This window comes from Mesoplodon mirus (assembly GCF_964341445.2).
Source record: "Mesoplodon mirus genome assembly, chromosome: 16".
Classification (NCBI taxonomy): Eukaryota; Metazoa; Chordata; class Mammalia; order Artiodactyla; family Ziphiidae; genus Mesoplodon; species Mesoplodon mirus.
The window spans coordinates 56739548-56758180 of record NC_138992.1 but is presented as its reverse complement, the minus strand read 5'-3'; the positions used below and the strand labels follow the sequence as shown (position 1 = coordinate 56758180).

Below are 18633 nucleotides of genomic sequence, written 5' to 3'. Positions count from 1 at the left end.
AGGCCTCCCTCCCTTAACTGTTTATCATCTGTGATTTGAAGAGTCCAAGGAATACAAGTGAATTTTTAATTTATAGAGCATAAAGTAAAAAACCTGGTCTAAATATTTTAGAGGTTTTTTGGTTTTTTTTTTTTATTGTTTTTTGCCATTCCGTTGTTGAGCAGTGGGGGCAAAAAATATGTGTGTGTGTGTGTGTGTGTGTATCTGTGTATGTGTGTGTGTATGTGTGTATATGTATGTGTGTGGGTATGTGTGTATATGTGTGTCTGTCTGTGTATGTGTGTGTGCATTTGAAACATTCACATCTATTTTCACATACCTACTATAAAACTTTAAAGATTTTTTAAAAGTTATCTTACTTTCTTCTCCTTGTTATTTTAATCAAGAAGAATACTTTAAGAACCAGAAAGTTTTAAAAATAGATTTCCATTTTTACTAATCTTCCCAAACTTAAGAGTCCTAATAGGGAAAACTCATATGTACCTCACAAGAAACATCAGAAATTCTTTATTTTGAACACTAGTTCTTCAAGGGTGATTCTCTTTGGAAACATACTATTCTAACTGTTAATTTGAAAATTTAAAACAATAGGTTTGTTTTTCAATTTATTCCTTACTATAGACAAAATCAAAACACCATTTGAATGAGTAGCACGTCTGCTAGATCAGCTCTGTATCCTTGGTGAGGCACTGTATTCTCATGGTCTTTGCTTTTGATAAACAGTGTTATGATTCTCCCTCAAGTATCTCTAGAAAGATTGTTTCTCACTGATGCCATTACCAGAAAGCTGATATGAGGAGGAGGGGCACTTATCACTCACTGCCTTAGATAGTTTACTATAATTTAAGTAGAAAACTTTGAACAATATTAGAAGATAAACACTGCTCAAAACATAGCTAGTAGTGAAAAATTATCTTGATCTAATTTTAAACCTAAATTTTCTTACTATCTATAATGGGCATTTGTCCTGTTTATGGACAGCATCTTTTGAAAATCCTGTGTTCGGTGAGTTTTCTGTATTGAATCCCACTGCCTTGAAATCATAGCCAGAGTTTAGTTTTCCATGCTTTCTTGTGGGTAAGGAGTAGTCATGTGACTTGGGAACTACCGACCAGACTCAGATTCTGAAAAAAGTAATGCGGGAAAACAGATGCTGTATAACATCTTTTTCTATTGAGGATGGTGGGGAGACACTGAGCTTTGAAGGGAACTGTGGCAGAGTCAAGAAATGGCACCCTTATTGCAAGATGTGACTTGTCACTCTTTAACTCTGAACCAGTGACTATGCCAAGGGGAAAAGCAGGAAGAACACACTGATTCATCTGAAGAAGTCAAATGACATCAAATGGATTAAAGGGAATGGGTTATTAAAATATCAGTGCTAAATGATGCTTTTTCAAAGGCAATTGGGAATCTTTCTTTTTACATTTGTATACACAATATCTGTGACAACAGCCCTAGAATGTGAGTCCAGAGCTTCAGATCTAAGTCCAAATGCTAAATGATTTAAAGTTGTTTTAATTTTAACTTGAAAACTTAAAGTCACATGTCCCCATGGTAGCACTTTAGCTGACTGTCCCCCACTGGAGTAGTGTTTCATTATGATTTGGGCATTGTTTCTGGCTGAACAACTGCCAGACTTGATTAGCGGGCTCTTCCAGAGATTCTGTGAGTTACCCAATAGCTTTTAATAAATTCCTTTTTGCTTAAACTAAGTAGACTGGCATCTGTGATTTGAACTGAAAAAGCTTTCAAAGGTAGAATTTAGTATGACCTTGTGCTTCCCTTTTGAAAAGTGCTTAAAACCATATTCTACAGCAGGACTCTTCAATGTACTGAGTTAAGACAACTTTCCTCATCCCAGGCATGCTGTTAGATAATCACAAACTGAATTTTAAGAAATGTATTTAAGTTAATGTAATTATATCCATCTGGCAGGGCTAATTTTAGGATTATCAATAATGTGTATAAAATCTTTGCCACAAGGTCTGACACTTAACAGGTTCTCAATAAATGATATAAATTACTTATATAATTTTGGATATATGTACATGTTCCTCAAATAATTACTTAATTCCTATTATGTGCCAGGCACTATTCTAGGGGCAGTGAACAAAACAGTCAAAAGTCCCTGACCTTTTGAAGTTTACATTCTAGTGGAGGAAGATTGAAAATAAAGGAGCTAAATCAATAAATATATGTTGTATTAGAATGTGATGAGTGCTATGGAGAAAAATGAAGCGGGGAAGAGATGGTTAGAATGAGATAGGAGGGAGAGTGGACATGAGTTGCAGTTTTAAGTAGGGTGTTGAAGGATGATGACAGTAGGTGACATTTGAGTGCACAACTTCTAGAGGGATGAGCCCTTACTGTTTGTCCTTTTTGTTTACTGTGTTGAATTGTTTGTTGCATCATTCCCCCTAATGTTAAGTGCTTTCTGTTAAGAGTATTTAATATCTTGAAGCATGCAGGTGGACAAGAGAGAAAAGAGTATTTCATGTGGAAGATAAAAAAGAACAAAGCCTCTGAGGTAGGACCCCTGGAAATGTGGAATGGTGTGAGCAAGGAACAAAAGATTAGAAATTTAAGGTAGCCAGATTGTTCATGCTGTAGAAGCCACCAACATGATTTTGGCTTACTCAGAGTAAGATAGGAATAGGGAGTGACATGATCTGCCTTAAACATATACTCTGAATATGTGTTCTTTGGCCCCTAAATGAATGAGAAATAAAAGGCAAAAGAAAATAGTCGTCACCCATTCTGTTCTAAAATGTCCGTGTGTATCGATGAAATTAAGTTCTCTTAACACTCAGCTTTCGTGAAAGAATTACATGATGCACTTTAGAGTTGAAACAAACTGAAACTTTCCAACCCCACCTGAGTATAACACAAAATGAGCTGCTTCTTCATTTCACAGGTTTCCGCTCACTGGAAATGAAGCCCTATTTGTTATTGACGCAGCTATTTTGTCTTACTTAGGGAGGCAAAGTTTAGTCATTAATTTTACCTTCTTAATATAGTACCTAATATTCATAAACTTATATTTCATTCTTATTTCCTCATTCATCAGTGTAAAATAATCTCAACATAACCTTCAAATGTATGAAACAGAGATCCTTCTAAGATACCTTGAAAAGCAGGAGGGAGGGTTAGTAAAAGATGCACGTGGACTAAAACTGGAAGGTCATTAGGTCCGGAGGAAGCTCTAAGTATTGGTCCATCTGCCAGCCTCTATGCTTCTCTTGCTCATCTGTCCATTCTCTAATTGCCAATCTTCTTCACTCACTCCTATGTACCTTGTTCTCCCATTCCTTAGCTTGCCAATGCCCAACTTAATAAAACCTTAAAACATTCTATTTCAGACTTAACTTTGGGCAAATTTATTTAGGATTGTGGCTCAAATTTCTGGAACAGGGCACATGAACTCTAGCTCCTCTTCTCAAGCTATGTGATATACGTCACAGATCATTACCCAGTCTATCAATTAGTTGTACTTTGAGCAGATGCCCTATACCCTCTTCCCATTAGTTGCGATAGAGGCATGAGTTCACGTGGTTAAGAACAGAGTCACTTAGCAGAAGTCATGGGTGGTGCAGACTCCCTTACAGGAGGCGTGGATATGTCAGGGAATGACTGACATGTTTAGAAAACAAGTATTTGCTTATATTTGTAATAGTCTTCAAACTAGCAAATTTGAAAACTGAAGTGAAATGTTTTATGTAGAAAATTTGTTAATAACTCTTTATTCGTATTAATCTGGTGCAAAGATTCTCAATGGCAGGAGAGAGACAAACCTCTGGGAAATACGTATCCAAATTTTCTGATGATGCAGTGGAGTAATGTATAGTTTAAAAAAGCAAATTCATTGCATCTCTTACTTTCATAATACCTCAGAAAGTAAAACTTGACAAAATCTTGGCTGGTGGGGTTATGCTGAAGGTAAATTAAGAATTTAAAAAGTGATTTTAGAAGTTTCTACATTCATGGAACACATGACTTCTGTTTATAGATGACATGATTTTCTATGTAGAAAATCTCAAGGAATCTACCAAAAAAACCTAGAACTTATAAGTTTAGTTCTAACAAGGTCATAGGATCCAAGGACAATATCCAAAACTCAGTTAATCCTATATGGCAGCAATAAACAATAGGGATTTGAATTTTAAATACAATAGCATGCAGGCACGCACACACACACAAATAGTTATGCATAAATGTAACAATATATGTGTATGCTGAAAACTATAAAGCACTGATGAAAGAACACAAAAATTTAAGGATATATATACTGTGTTTATTAATTCAAAGAATAAACATAACATAGATGTCAGTTCTCCCCAGTTGAATCAATGCAATCTCAATCAAAATTCCAGCAAGTTTTTGGGGTTTTTTGGGGGGATGGTGGAGTTTGTGGTTTGGCATCCTGATCCTAAAATGTATATGGAAAGGCAAAATAGCTAGAATAGCCAAAACAATTCTGAAAAAGAAAAACTTGGAGAACTCATTCAACCCAATTTCTAGATATTATAAGGTCATAGTAATCAAGTCAGTGTGGTTTTGTAGAAAAGATAGACATTTAGATCATTGGAACAGAATAGAGCATCCATAACTCAATCCACACAAAAACAGTCAACTGAAGTTTACAAAAGCCCAAAAGTAATTCAGTTGATAAAGTATAGTCTTTTCAACAAATGGCAAATGATTGTCCATGTGCAAAAAAATGAACCTTAATACACACCTTATATTCAGACAGAGTGAAGTAAGTCAGAAAGAGAAAAACAAATATTGTATATTAACACATATATGTGGAATCTGAAAAATTTGGTATAGATGATTTTATTTACAAAGCAGAAATAGAGACACAGATGTAGAGAACAAATGTATGGATACTAAGGGGGAAGGAGGTGTGGGATGAACTGGGAGATTGGGATTGATATATATATACTATAGATACTATGTATAAAATAGATAACTAATGAGAACCTACTATATAGCACAGGGAACTCTACTCAGTGCTCTGTGGTGACTTAAATGATAAGGAAATCCAAAAGAGGGGATATATGTTTACGTATAGCTGATTCACTTTGCTGTACAGTATAAACTAACACAATATTGTAAAGCAACTACACTCCAATAAAATAAATAAATAACTCAAGTGCTTCGCTGGTGGCGCAGTGGTTGAGAATCCGCCTGCCAATGCAGGGGACAAGGGTTCGAACCCTGGTCTGGGAAGATCCCACATGCTGCGGAGCAGCTACGCCCATGCGCCACAACTACTGAAGCCCATGAACCTAGAGCCCGTGCTCCGCAAAAAGAGAAGCCACCGTACTGAGAAGCCTGTGCACCGCAACAAAGAGCCCCTGCTCTCTGCAACTAGAGAAAGCCCGTGTGCAGCAACGAAGACTCAATGCAGCCAAAAAACAAAAAAAAACAAAAAAACTCAAAATGAGTCATAGACCTAACTGTAAAACATATGACTCTAAAAAACTTTTAGGTCAGTGGTTTCAACTCTCTGTCTGGGACAGTTCAGCAATGGCTGGAGACATTTTTTTTTTTTTTTTTTTTTTTTTTTTTTTTTTTTGGTACTCGGGCCTCTCACTGCTGTGGGCTCTCCCGTTGCAGAGCACAGGCTCCGGACGCGCAGGCTCAGCGGCCATGGCTCACGGGCCCAGCCGCTCTGCGGCATGTGGGATCCTCCCGGACCGGGGCACAAACCCGTATCCCCTGCATCGGCAGGAGGACCCTCAGCCACTGCGCCACCAGGGAAGCCCTGGAGACATTTTTGATTGTCACTTCTTGGAGGAGGATGCTATTGGTGTCGAGTGAGTAGAGACCAGGGATGCTGCTAAACATCCTACAATGTACAGCACAACCATACCTACAACAAATAATGCTAATTTTTTTAGTTTGGATAAATGTACTATGGTTTTGTAAGATATTAGTGTTAGAGGAAACTTGGTAAAGGGTATTTGGGAACATGCTGTACTCTTTTTGTAACTCTTCTATGCATCTGAAATTATTTCAAACTAAAAAGTAAAGCTTGTGTATCACTACTTTAGAGTAGCAGACTACTTCAAAGGGAAACATTTGGTAATTTCCTAATTTATTTCTATGACAGCATCATGTACTATTGTTGAAGCATTCTGTTTTGATTTCTGTTGCAAAATGACTTGAATCCTTCAATGAAATGTATTAAATGTGTAAATATTGCCAGTCATGTATTAAATGCTAAAATTTTTGAGACTAAGAAAATATTTTCAAAAGTCTTCTCTTAAAAGGGGGTCTTCTTTGATTATCTAACCTAAAATATCACCTCTTTCCACCAGTCTGTTTTTTTTTTCTTTTCCATTAGAACTTGTTTTCTGTAGTAATTTTGTTTATTTATTGTTTACTGTTTCCTCTCCTAGAATATATGCTTCATGAAAGCACAGATTTTATTGTACCAATAGGATCAGGACTATCACATTAGAGACGGACGCTTAATAAGTGTTTGTTGAGTGAATGAATTATCTATTTGTGTTGCGTCTTCCTGTTAATTGGTCAGTATTTAGAAGTTGGAGCTTCTTCTTTAAACCCACTGGCTCTGAATATATTAGTCCCAACCCTAGTAATTTCCCCTGAGTGAAACTCATTCCTAAGCAGAAAGATGTATTGGTCTACACACTTAAGATTTTTCACAGAAAAAGACAAATCCCTTTCCTCCTTTCTGTTGGGAAGGAGGCAAGGAGATGACAGAGTAAATAACTGTTGTTTTGTACTTTTCTGTCAGATCTTTCTGGTTCTACGAGAAGGCTTTTATCTCACCATATTGGATGCTCTACAAACTAAGCTCCTTTCATTTGTGATAGTATTTGGACCACTGCCAGGACAATTTATTAGATTTTCTTCTGTTTAATTAAATTTTTAAGTAAAATGCTCCTGTTAGAACCAGATTATTTCAGACATAAGAAAGTTTGTGATAAGCATCAAAGATGGAAATTGGCAAACACATGTCCACTTTCCACATGGCAGCATCTGGTGATTGAGTTATTTGCTGAGCTGAGCAGTGGAGACACAAACAAAGGAATCATCAACCCCACCTGGGAAGGTGTGAAAAGACTTCAGAAAGGATGGTACCCTTAGAATGAGTCTTGGAAGAAAAGGAATAAATCAGCACGCAAGAGTAGCTAAACTTAAATTGTGAATATTGCCACTTGTCTACATTTTCTTCATTTTAAATGTGATAGAAAATTAATTCACCTTTAAGATAGTATCTTAAAGAACACTAACCAATCCCCCACTTAGAAAATTTCTTATACACAAAAATGTACTTCTTTCTTACCATTTTGTATGGAGAGGTAGAAAAACAAACCCCAGTTTATTCCTAAACGAGAATAACCATTTTTGCATCTTTCTCAAATACTAATTTTGTGGATCTAGATGAATACATATATTTTGTTATTTAGACATTAAAAACTGTTGGAATTGGCAATTATCAATGTATCTACCTATTTTGTTTCTCTTATTCTGTAAGATTTCCTATTAGGTCAGAATCAAGACTGAAAGATGTTTCACAACTAATAACGTTTAGAAATCAAAGAAAGTTCCATTGAGATTGTGAGAAGATGACGTTGAGAGGTCATGTTCATTTAAATTAGTTATGTTTTAGGGCCTTATCTATCTTTAAGTAATCTATATTATAGAAATGTATTTTCTGGATTATTTAAATAGGTTTATTAATTAATTTACAATTCATCTTTATTAACTACCATATGTGTGGCTTTATCCATTAGGTGCTGGATGAAACAAAAGGTCATACATTCTTTCAGGGGAGAGAAAACATTTTAAACAACTCAGAATAGAAAAATTAATAATAATTGTATTTAAGATAAAGTAGTAAGAGGAACATATCAAATAATAATGCACAATGCAGGCAATTAAGTTCTACGAGCAACTAAAGGAGGAAACATTAGCATTAGAGGCAGACTTTTGAGATATTGCGTGTTCAGTTCCAGACCACCGCAATAAAGCAAGTCACATGAATGTTTTTGGTTTCCCAGTGCATGTAAAAATTATGTTTACACTATCCTGTAGTGTAAAAATGTGCAATAGCATTGTGTCTAAAGAAAAAATAAGCAATGTACATATCTTAATTAAATACTTTATTGTTAAAAAATGCTAAGCATCACCTGAGCTTTCAGTGAGTCATAATCCTTTTGCAATAGTAGCATCAAAAATCACAGATTACCATAACATATAATAATAATCATAAAGTTTGAAATATTGCAAGATTCACCAAAATGTGACCAGAGACGTTAAGTGAGCAAATGCTGTTGCAAAAAATGGTACAGATAAACTTGTTTGACACAGGGTTGCCACAAATTTTCAATTTGTAAAAAACCCAGTATCTGTGAAGCGCAGTAAAGTGAAGCACAATAAAACAAGTTTATCCCTTATCTACAACTATCATAGAAGTCACAGCAATTGAGAAGAAAGGAATTAAGATGCCCCTAGAAGTTTGAGCAGGATCTGACTAGAATTTGGGAAAACTTTCTAAGCAGTAAGAACATAATGACTAAAGATATGAAGATTGCATTGACAGAGTACTATACAGACTGTAGAGTAGAAATGTATGTTTCTGGAGAAATATTTACAGTAGATTTGATGAGATGTCCTTCTTAAACTGGCTGTCAATGAAAGAATGGCTTAAAGAAAAGAAACACTTCTAATTGTAATAGAACTATCTTAATCCTGAAAGGAGTATTTCCTTCAGCAGATCCCTTTAAAGCTTATTTTAAAAGACTTCTAACGGAGTTCCTTTGTATAAAGCAATATTCCTCAAAGTGTGGTAGGATAATGGTTTTTACATAAAAGTGTTCTGTAGTCAAATTTTGGAAATGCTATGTTAGTGTTAAACTTTTTTAAAAAAAGCTTTATGAGTTTACAGAGTTTTAAATTACTTACATGAATTATGAGTCTCCAAGAGAAAATTATCTGACCTCAGAACTCAGAATTCTCTGGGGTTTTAATTATTATTATTATTATTATTATTATTATTATTATTATCATTATTTTAATAATCAATAAGTTTTAGGGTTTCTTGAGACAAGCTTTAGAAAATGCTGATTGAAAGCATCCACATACATATTTCAAAGAAAATGTTCATTGAGATAAAACAAGTCGAACTGAGGGATAGAAATAATAAAAAATATATAGTATCCAAGATCATTATTAACCAGCCTGCCTTGTCTTTACTTACCTTGCTGGTAGCTAGGAAACATAGAAGGGAAATATAACCATAAAAGCCTGGGTATTTTTTTCAAAGTATTTGACACACCATGATGAATAAAAATTTTTGAGTGCAAATTTTCTGTAAAATTCAATTCTATCATAAACAATGATAAAAATCAAAGTCAAAGGTTAAAATAAAATGGAAGAAAATTTTAATAATGTAATAAAGCATTTTAAAATATTTTTCCTTATTTTGCCACAATCTCAGAATTTTTTCAACACTGTTGGAAACGTTATAGACAGCCTTCAAGGAAACATCTTTTATTTTTTTATTTTTATTTTTTTTTGCGGTACACGGGCCTCTCACTGTTGTGGCCTCTCCCGTTGCGGAGCACAGGCTCCGGACATGCAGGCTCAGCGGCCATGGCTCACGGGCCCAGCCGCTCCGCGGCATGTGGGATCTTCCCGGACCAGGGCACGACCCCGTGTCCCCTGCATTGGCAGGCGGACTCTCAACCACTGCACCACCAGGGAATCCCCCAAGGAAACATCTTAAAGAACATTTTAAGTTTCCCTTTAGAAATTTAAAATTTCACCATTTCATAGCTGATGGTTTACCAATAGCACCAGTTCATCAGGGTGGAAATGTACCACATAATTGACCTGTTTAGTGGTGGAAGGAAGAATAGCCTACTTTGAAAAGTCCATCTGAAGAAAAAGCTTGGTGAAGAATCATTTGCTCCTAAAAAGTGTTAGTAAACTCCCTTTTCTGGAGTTAATAATGAAAACCAAATAGAAAACATAGTTGGGTCAACACCTCATTAATGGGATAATCAGTGAATTCTATACAACAGTCTGTACAATTCTATACAGCTATCTGCACCAGTGAGGAAGAAACTCCATGTAGGTTGGGGAGAGTGAGAAAGAGATGCAGAGAGACAGACATGAACTGAGAGGAAGGTCTTACCTCCACACATTGAGGATGGCACCTGAGCATTGTCAGTAGATCAAATAAAGCCAGTCAGCTCTTAACCAGATGGTGATGAGGCCGTGGTGGCTATTTTAGAACTCTTGGCTTGCCTAGAATAGTGTTTTCAGTTCCCTTTATAAGTGGAGACTGTTGGCAAACCTTTCTAAGCTGCATCTGATATATACAAAAGTTTCTTTAAAAAGACTAAAATTTAACATAGGAAGTAAAGCAGCGTTCCTGTTCTTGTATAGTTTGGCAGTCCAGGTCTCATGTACATTCTCAATAATAAGAGATTAAAGGTTATATTTCAGTGAAAGTGAGAAATCAAATAATGGTGCGGTATTAAAAATCTTGATCTTAAAAATTTATGTTGGGGGAATTCCTGGGCGGTCCAGTGGTTAGGACTCTGCACTTCCACTGCAGAGGGCCCAGGTTCGATCCCTACTTGGGGACCTAAGATCCTGTAAGCCGCATGGTACAGCCAAAAACCAAACAAACTAAACTCCTATTGGGATTCATTAAGTGAATCTGACAGTGTTAATACATAGGTCATTTATTATCAAAGGAGAAATGTTATCCAAAGTAAGCAATTGTAATACTGTATGAAAATATTTTTATATACAAATAGAGTGTCAAAATTAAATATATACATTCCATTAATTAAAAGGCCAACATATATTATTCTCTTAAAAATATAGTTCCCAAGTTGCAAACTCATTTAGACAAATTTTATTACACATAAATGACAACAGTAACTCAGTACTATGGTTTAGCATCCTTAGAACAGATGACTTTCTATTTTGTGGAATTATTCTTTATCTTCATTTTAAAACATCTGTTATATCATTTATTAAAGGCACTGTGTTATACATTCATGCTTAATTACATCTCTCAATTATCTTGGATTCCTTTATGCTACTGCTTCTTTAAGCTGTATGACACTTGTTCTCATGGGCCTTATCCATATCTCACTGTAACTCTGAAACATTTCCAGCACAGATGACAACAATTTCCACTCTCATTGCAGTATGCTGATGCATAGTGGGCCATAAAATTATTTTGGTAATAATGACATGTTAATTTTTAATCCTTGTAAACTTTATACATTTCACAGAATTTATATGTCTTCTGAAAATTTTAAACAGGTTTAAAAAGTATTATTGCAACTAATATCTTACATAGATTGTCTTACAAAAATCAGTTCAGAATTAATGCCGATTGATATATGTCCTCATGCATGTGAAATAGTTTGTTGATTGCAGCATTTGGTTTCCACTGTTTATGTCCATCTTCTAGTACTACAGTAAGGATTTCTCAATTGCCGTAATCCGTTTTTACCAGGATGCATTCAGTAACTTCCAGAAGACATTTTACCCGGAAAATTGCATAAGCAGATAGATTCTTGGAGGATACAAATAAAGCTCTTAAGTTTTTATATTGCCACTCCGTAATTTTCAATGTTCTTTAGCGCCCCTCAAAATTTTATTCCAACAAGTTTTTATCTTTTGTAGTAGTATCTTTAGGAAACACAGGTCATTCTGTTTTTTCTGTTCCTTTAAAGACTTATTCTCTTCCTAGAGAAATATATAAAAAAAGTTTTTAAGTTCACATTTTTATAAAAATACACATTTAAAAATATTTAATCTTTAATATCCATTATGCTAGCTTATACTAAAAATTTGGTTTAATTAAAAAGAATCTTGGATGATATTTTTTAAAACCATGGTTTCTAGCTATAATTGTGATCATTGATGTGTAGAAAAGTCAAGGTTGTTACGGTTTAAGATTTAGGATTAATTAAAGAGCTATGTTAGGTGGATGTCATTTTCACCACTGCAACAGTGGTCATAAAGAGTGCTATTTAAACTTTTGTGAGAAAGATTTGTACATTACTCAATTGATTTTTTTTACAATGGAAAAAATGTTTTTATGGAAGGAATAATTAACACTGAAAATATTCAGTTTATTTTGTCAAAGATGATTAATAAGGACATACCTGATAAACCTTGTTCCCTAATCTTCCCTAGAGTATGGAAGATCCCTGCCTCATAAGCTGGTTTTCAGTCCCTGACAAAAATCTTAATAAGGGCTACTTGTACACCCTACAGAAAGTGGAGAAAGAGATACCTCACACGGAAAAGATATATAGGAGAGTAGCTGTGCATATACTCAGTTATATTTCCATGAGTCTCTGGGAAGTGGATTAGTACAGGGTTGAGTAATTTCTTCATTTAGATAACAACCAATTATTGGGTGTTTTCTAGGTCAGGTATTGTGCTCAGTGTTATAAATGCATTATTTCATTTTATCTACCTAATAATTATGAAATTGACTATTTCACCTTTCACATTTGAGGAAACTGAGATGTAAAGAGGATAAATAAGCCGCCATGGTCACACATTAAGTAAATATAATGATTAGGTCTTGAGCTTGTTTGTCCTATTTTTAGTTTAGTCACATTCAGATCTCTTTTAGCTATATATTTAGTAACAGTAACACATATCCTTTAAATAATGCACTTAAAAGATTAGAGGACAGATTTCAAAGATAAATATGAAGGAGAATTTCTCGTATTCTTCTCTTTAATGAGGGTCCCAGGACATCTTTAAAAAGTGCAAATTGAAGTTTATGTGACTAAGCAGGTTTGAAATACATAGATGTGAATATTTGATGACTTTTCTCAAAGATCAAGATTGAACATTCATTAAAAAGACAAAAAAAACAAAGAACCATGATTTTGCCTCTGTAATCCTGGGAACACAGATGTTATCTCCTTTTTCTAAACTTTCTTTCTATATTCCCCCTAGCCAGAGACCCTCAATGTATTTATTTATATTGCTAAGTTATTCATTTCAACTATTCCACTTCAGGTTGAATTCCTAGGGTTTCCTGAGTCCCAGGGTGTGCAGACTCACCCTGCTTCTCTAAGAGGAATAAGGAATTTCCATATATATATATATATATATATATATATATATACACACATAGTGGTCAAATAACATAATAACGGAAGTGTGAAAAAGGAATCTATCGCTCTCATGAGCCAGGTGTGTTCATTTTTCTATGTCTCATTCTAGTTAATATTTATATCATTGTAATATTTAATCAGATTTAATTAAATATTCTGACTTTTTCATTCATATTTTCTACATTGTTATATAATTTTGTGTAATAATCTAATAGAATGTGTGTAAATATATATAAATATAGAATATTCATATACTATTATACATATACAGTATATACTGTACAGTCTATACTAATAAAATAGGTATAAAATGGTTTCTCATGTTTAGTATGTATTTCTTTACTAGAGTAGCTTTTTTTCATTGTGTCTTGTTGTCTAGTTTATTTTCTCCTATATTGTTCATGCCCTTTGCTATTACCTACTGAGGTTTTAATTTTATTTCTTTTTAAAAAATCAATGCTCTGACATTTTCTCTAGCTTCTTTAATTTTAAAATAGTGGTTTTTAAAAATGTAGTTTAAAGGGATCCAATTTCTAAGGGGTACCTCCCTTCTCCTTTTACCAACATTATAATGAATATTTTCAAAATCGAGCATATAAAAGGAAACAATTCAAAGAGAAATATTAAGGAATTAAGTTGAGTAAAATCTGATAGGAAAAGAAAACTATACAATCACTCTTACCAAATTCTTAGTGGGTTGGGCTTCACCCAGGGAAGTTGGTTTTCTTCCTTTACCCTTAAAAACCAAATCATATTTACAATATTGATTATTAATCCTTTATTACTCCTTCCATTAATATAATTGCTAATATTCATATTACTCTCAGCTCATCTAATCTATTTGAATATCTACTTTAAATTATTTATTGTTAGTGTGGCAGAATACTAATCTCATTTAGAAATTGAATAACAGGGAAAAGGGAGAAACAAGAGAGGTTAGTCTTCTGAATAACCTGGATGCATAATTTTTCAAATATGCCCAGCACTGTGTTAATTGCTGTGAGGTATGAAAAACTAATATAGAAGGGTATACTAACAGAGACAAAACTAGAATTTTAATCAACATGAAAATAACATTAGCATTAAGTTGTTAAATCCTTACCATAAATTTTATTAAGCTTTACCCATCAGAAGCAAAATGAAATAACTATAAAAAGCTTGTAGCATGCCTAACTCACGAAGAAAATTCAATATAGCTGACCATCTTTAACATCTTGCCTTCTCTTTTCAAGAAAAATGTGGATTGTAGCAGGTTAATTTTGTAACATAATTTTATTTAATTTCAAGATTTGAATTATTTGTTTATTTTCTTTTTCTACAATTAGTTGATTTTGGAATATGGTAATCAATGCAAAACTCAACACATGAGAGAAAGAATTGCAAATATACATCATACCTATAACCTTTAACACTTTCTAGGCCAAGAGGTGATATCACTAGTTTGCTCTGCATTCTTTTCAGTTAAGCCCTGACGTGAAGCTTATACACAACATAAGCCATTACTAAGTAACTGGATGTGTAAGCAACATGAAATGAACTTGCTATTCCTGCATTAGATAGTACAGTAGTCTCTCTGTATTTGTGGGGGATTGGTTACAGGACCCCAGTGGATACCAAAATCTAAGGATGGATGCTCAAGTCCCCTATATAAAATAGCGCTGAATTTGCATATAACAAGGCACATGCTCCTGTATACTTTAAATCATCTCTAGATTACTTACAATAGCTAATGCAATGTAAATGCTATGTAAATAGTTGTAAACACAAAATAAATGCTGTGTAAATAGTTGCCGATGTGGCTTGACAAATTCGAGTTTTGCTTTTTGGAACTTTCTAGAGATTTTTTTCTGAATATTATTGATCCACAGTTGGTTGAATCAGAGGATGCAGAACCCATGGATATGAAAGGCTGACTGTACTTTAAATCACTATAAATAAGGATTAAGAGATGGTAGGCTAGAATGTAAAGTCTTCATGAATCTTAAGCTTGGCCTTGAAGGATGCATAGAACAAGAGAGATCAGATTTACAGAAAAGAGAACAGTAGAAATTCCATATAAGGAACATTAGTAAGGGGACAAGATTGGAAATAATCTTGGCAAATCCACAACACCAAGAGGAGACTGGCTTGCATCAAGTAGATAATGTAATGATAAATGAAGTGGTCCAACTTATACGGTCCAACATATATTTTCATCACTGTCAGTAGGGCTCAGGACAATCTTACCACTTTACCTTCTGTGGACAACTACTAGTATTAAAAATTAAAAACACACACAATCTTTTTTCTATCATAAAAATATTAAAATTTTCTTTTAAAAATTATAAGAAATATTTTTGGCCTTATGTGGCAGCTGATAAAATTCCTGAAGAGGGAGTAAAAATAATAATAATAATAGTAATTATAAAACATTTATTGAAACTTTTTAGTACTAAGTACTCTATATTATGTCATTTTCACATCCTATAATGTAGGTACTATATTTTTCTCCACTTTGCAGATGAAGAAACTGTTGTCTAGTCTCAAGATAATGTCTTCCAAATTTTGTTTTATTGTTTACATTTCATGACCACTAGCAGAGAAGTAGGAAAAAATTAGCCCTATACTTATCAAAATTATTGAGGCAAAAAACTTGAAAATTGTTGGACATAAACATGCCCAATTTTTATATACAAATATACTTGTTAAATACATTTGATTACCCATTTTATTGACCATGAGTTCTTATAAGTGTGTACATGTATGGATTAAAATTATTAAGACATTTTAGAAATAAAAATTTACCATTCCTCACCCAACTTATCACACTAGCCTCCTTGAAAGTTATTATGACAATAAAATTTATTATTTTCTTTCATTTATTTATTTTCCTTTTTTAATTGAAGTATAGTTGACTTACAGTGTTGCTTTCATTTATTTTTAGTACCTTTTTAAAAACAATTTATTTGCCCTAGCCAAGAGATGAATAGGTACTTTACAAGTTGAGGCTTTCCTCTTCTAGAATTGAGTAAATGTATTTCAATTTCCTTGTAAGCACTTAGATTTTTATGTTAACAATTTGATCATCAGAGAATGATAGTATCTTATCACTGGAGTTGTTTACAGTTTTGTTCAAACAGTCCTCAGCTTACCTTGCTGGTGCAGTTCAACAGTGTTAATGTGCCCTGTGAAACTGTTGATAGGTGAAGATTGAAATCGTCACTGATATTCATTTTAAGGAATTGCTTCAACTTTCGAGCAGCACGATATAAAAACGAAGCTTCCTATTACAGAAAAAAATCAGAAGGGCTGTGTTTCAAATAAAATATTAAGAAGTGATAAGCTTTCCTAAGGAGCCTAAGGCCAGAACTGTATTCCTAAGTAACACCCCACCTCCACCCCAGTTTTCTTCTATTCCAGTTAATCGCATGACTGAAGAGCAACTAGACTGAAACTGTTTAGCTCCCAGGTGACAGCCTAAAGTGCCTAGAACCCAGTTTAATGACTATTTGACTTTTTAAAGTCTCTTTTCTTTGCTATGTGTGATCTTATCGCTTATGAGTGAACATATAACAAGTTTATTCAATTTTAAACAAGATAACTAAAGGAGAGGTCTTCTGGAAGCAATAATAGTGAAAGGTATGTGGGACTTTTCTTATTGTTATTATTTTTGCCCTTTTTGAGCTATGGAAGAATAGCTGGCAATAAGAAAATAAAGGGCCTATTCACCTAAAACAAGTTTTTCAAATATTTAATGTAAGAAATTAAAAAAAAAAGAAGTTATGGATATATTCTTAAATGCCATGAAGTTAACTCAGCTATTGTGAGTTTAAAAAAAGTCTATTGAATAACACACTAGTTTCTGCAGAAAGAGGTGACACAAATTTTTGTTGGAAATTCTGTAGATTGTAATATTATACTAACTAGAAGTGGTAGTGGTTTGAAGATAAGCAAATATTGAAAGAAAAAATTTCAAAATGCCTACAACTAAATTACACCCATTATGTGTGTGTGTGTGTGTGTGTGTGTGTATGTGTGCAAGCAGTCACTCTGACAAGCATTTCCCTGCGTAAAAATTTCAGAAATAAGAGATATGTGTCTTTGAATTCAGCAGTTCTAGTATTTTCAAGGTGAAAATGAAATGTTAAAATTAAAAGGAATATTTATCAAATAAGCATAGGGCTATTTGTAAAATAAAAGTATAAAAGACCATAGTATAACTTAACATATCAGTGGGAATTGTCGGGTTAGAGCCAAAAGACTGTGTTATTAATATAATCAATATAATTAACAGAGATACAAAAAATATAAGCTTCTATGAAATCAAGCTTGAATGACATATAAACTCCAAATAATTGTCATTACCTTATTATCATCACATGAATGTTTTTTAAAAAAGTTAGGTTCGTTATTCAGGCAATTGCTATCAAAGTCTATCATGCTGTCCTGTAATAAATAATATAAAATAATATGGTTAAACTGGGGACCTTTCTAGCATGTAGTAATTATAAAAATAACAATGTTATACTTGGTATTTATATGTGCATTTTAAGGAAAATAACTTTAGTCTGACTTAGCTGACTAGGCAGGAAGAATAGTCTATTGTTGAAGAATAAACAAGCATATACAAACCCTCACGTATTTAGAGCTTCCCCCAGACTCTATAGGTTAATCTCAGAAATCATGGAGAGAAACTGGCTTTTTTGGGGAAATAAAAGTACCTATTTTAGAAGTTATACTATATAGACAGCGTACTATAAATTTTGAAATCATGAAGTTGAGATGCATTTAAGAGGTTATTTGGTCCAATTTCCTGCCACTATCAAACAGCGACAAAGGGAATTTACTTTAGAATGAAGGTGAAGCCTCTTGACAGTGAGTAAATTTGAAATTCATTCTGCAGCATTTTAAATAATCCAGTTGGGGATGTTTGAGGTAGAATTTAGTTGAGAAAAAAGTGAGATTGAATATGTGCATTGTCATTCTCATGTACGAGGGGGGGAAGGCAAACTGACACATTCTCATTTTTCTTTTCTAAGGAATGTAGTATTAGAAGGTGGGTATTAGCTGAATCAAGAATGTACTTGAGGGCTTCCCTGGTGGCACAGTGGTTGAGAGTCCACCTGCCGATGCAGGGGACACGGGTTCATGCCCTGGTCCGGGAAGATCCCACATGCCGCAGAGCGGCTAGGCCCGTGAGCCATGGCTGCTGAGCCTGCGCTCCTCAACGGGAGAGGCCACAACAGTGAGAGGCCCGCGTACCACCAAAAAAAAAAAAGAATGTACAATGTACTTGACATATTAGGAAGAATTTCCTAAGGATTCAGATTCTTTATGCACAAGATTGGACTAGCTCTGTCCAGCAAACTAGCCATTCCATGCTATCAGAGCTTCTAGAAGGACTTCAAGCAATCTTAGCCTATGTGTTGTCATCTAAGGAACAGATAAAACGTGGAGTAATGGCAGGATGTAATCATGGGCTTCTAATCTTCATCTGCCTCTCAGA

General features: G+C 34.1%; 1 protein-coding gene across 1 annotated transcript; it reads right to left on the bottom strand.

The window, feature by feature from the left end:
* Positions 1–10956: 10956 nt before the first annotated feature.
* On the bottom strand, positions 10957–17567 carry IL7 (interleukin 7; the record flags this gene model as incomplete). The annotated part of the gene is made up of 3 exons (XM_082600802.1): positions 10957–11754; positions 16280–16411; positions 17493–17567. The coding sequence occupies 3 exons, from the start codon at positions 17565–17567 to the stop codon at positions 11635–11637; spliced, it is 327 nt and encodes a 108-aa protein (XP_082456928.1). The 3' UTR covers positions 10957–11634.
* Between the last annotated feature and the right edge of the window lie 1066 nt (positions 17568–18633).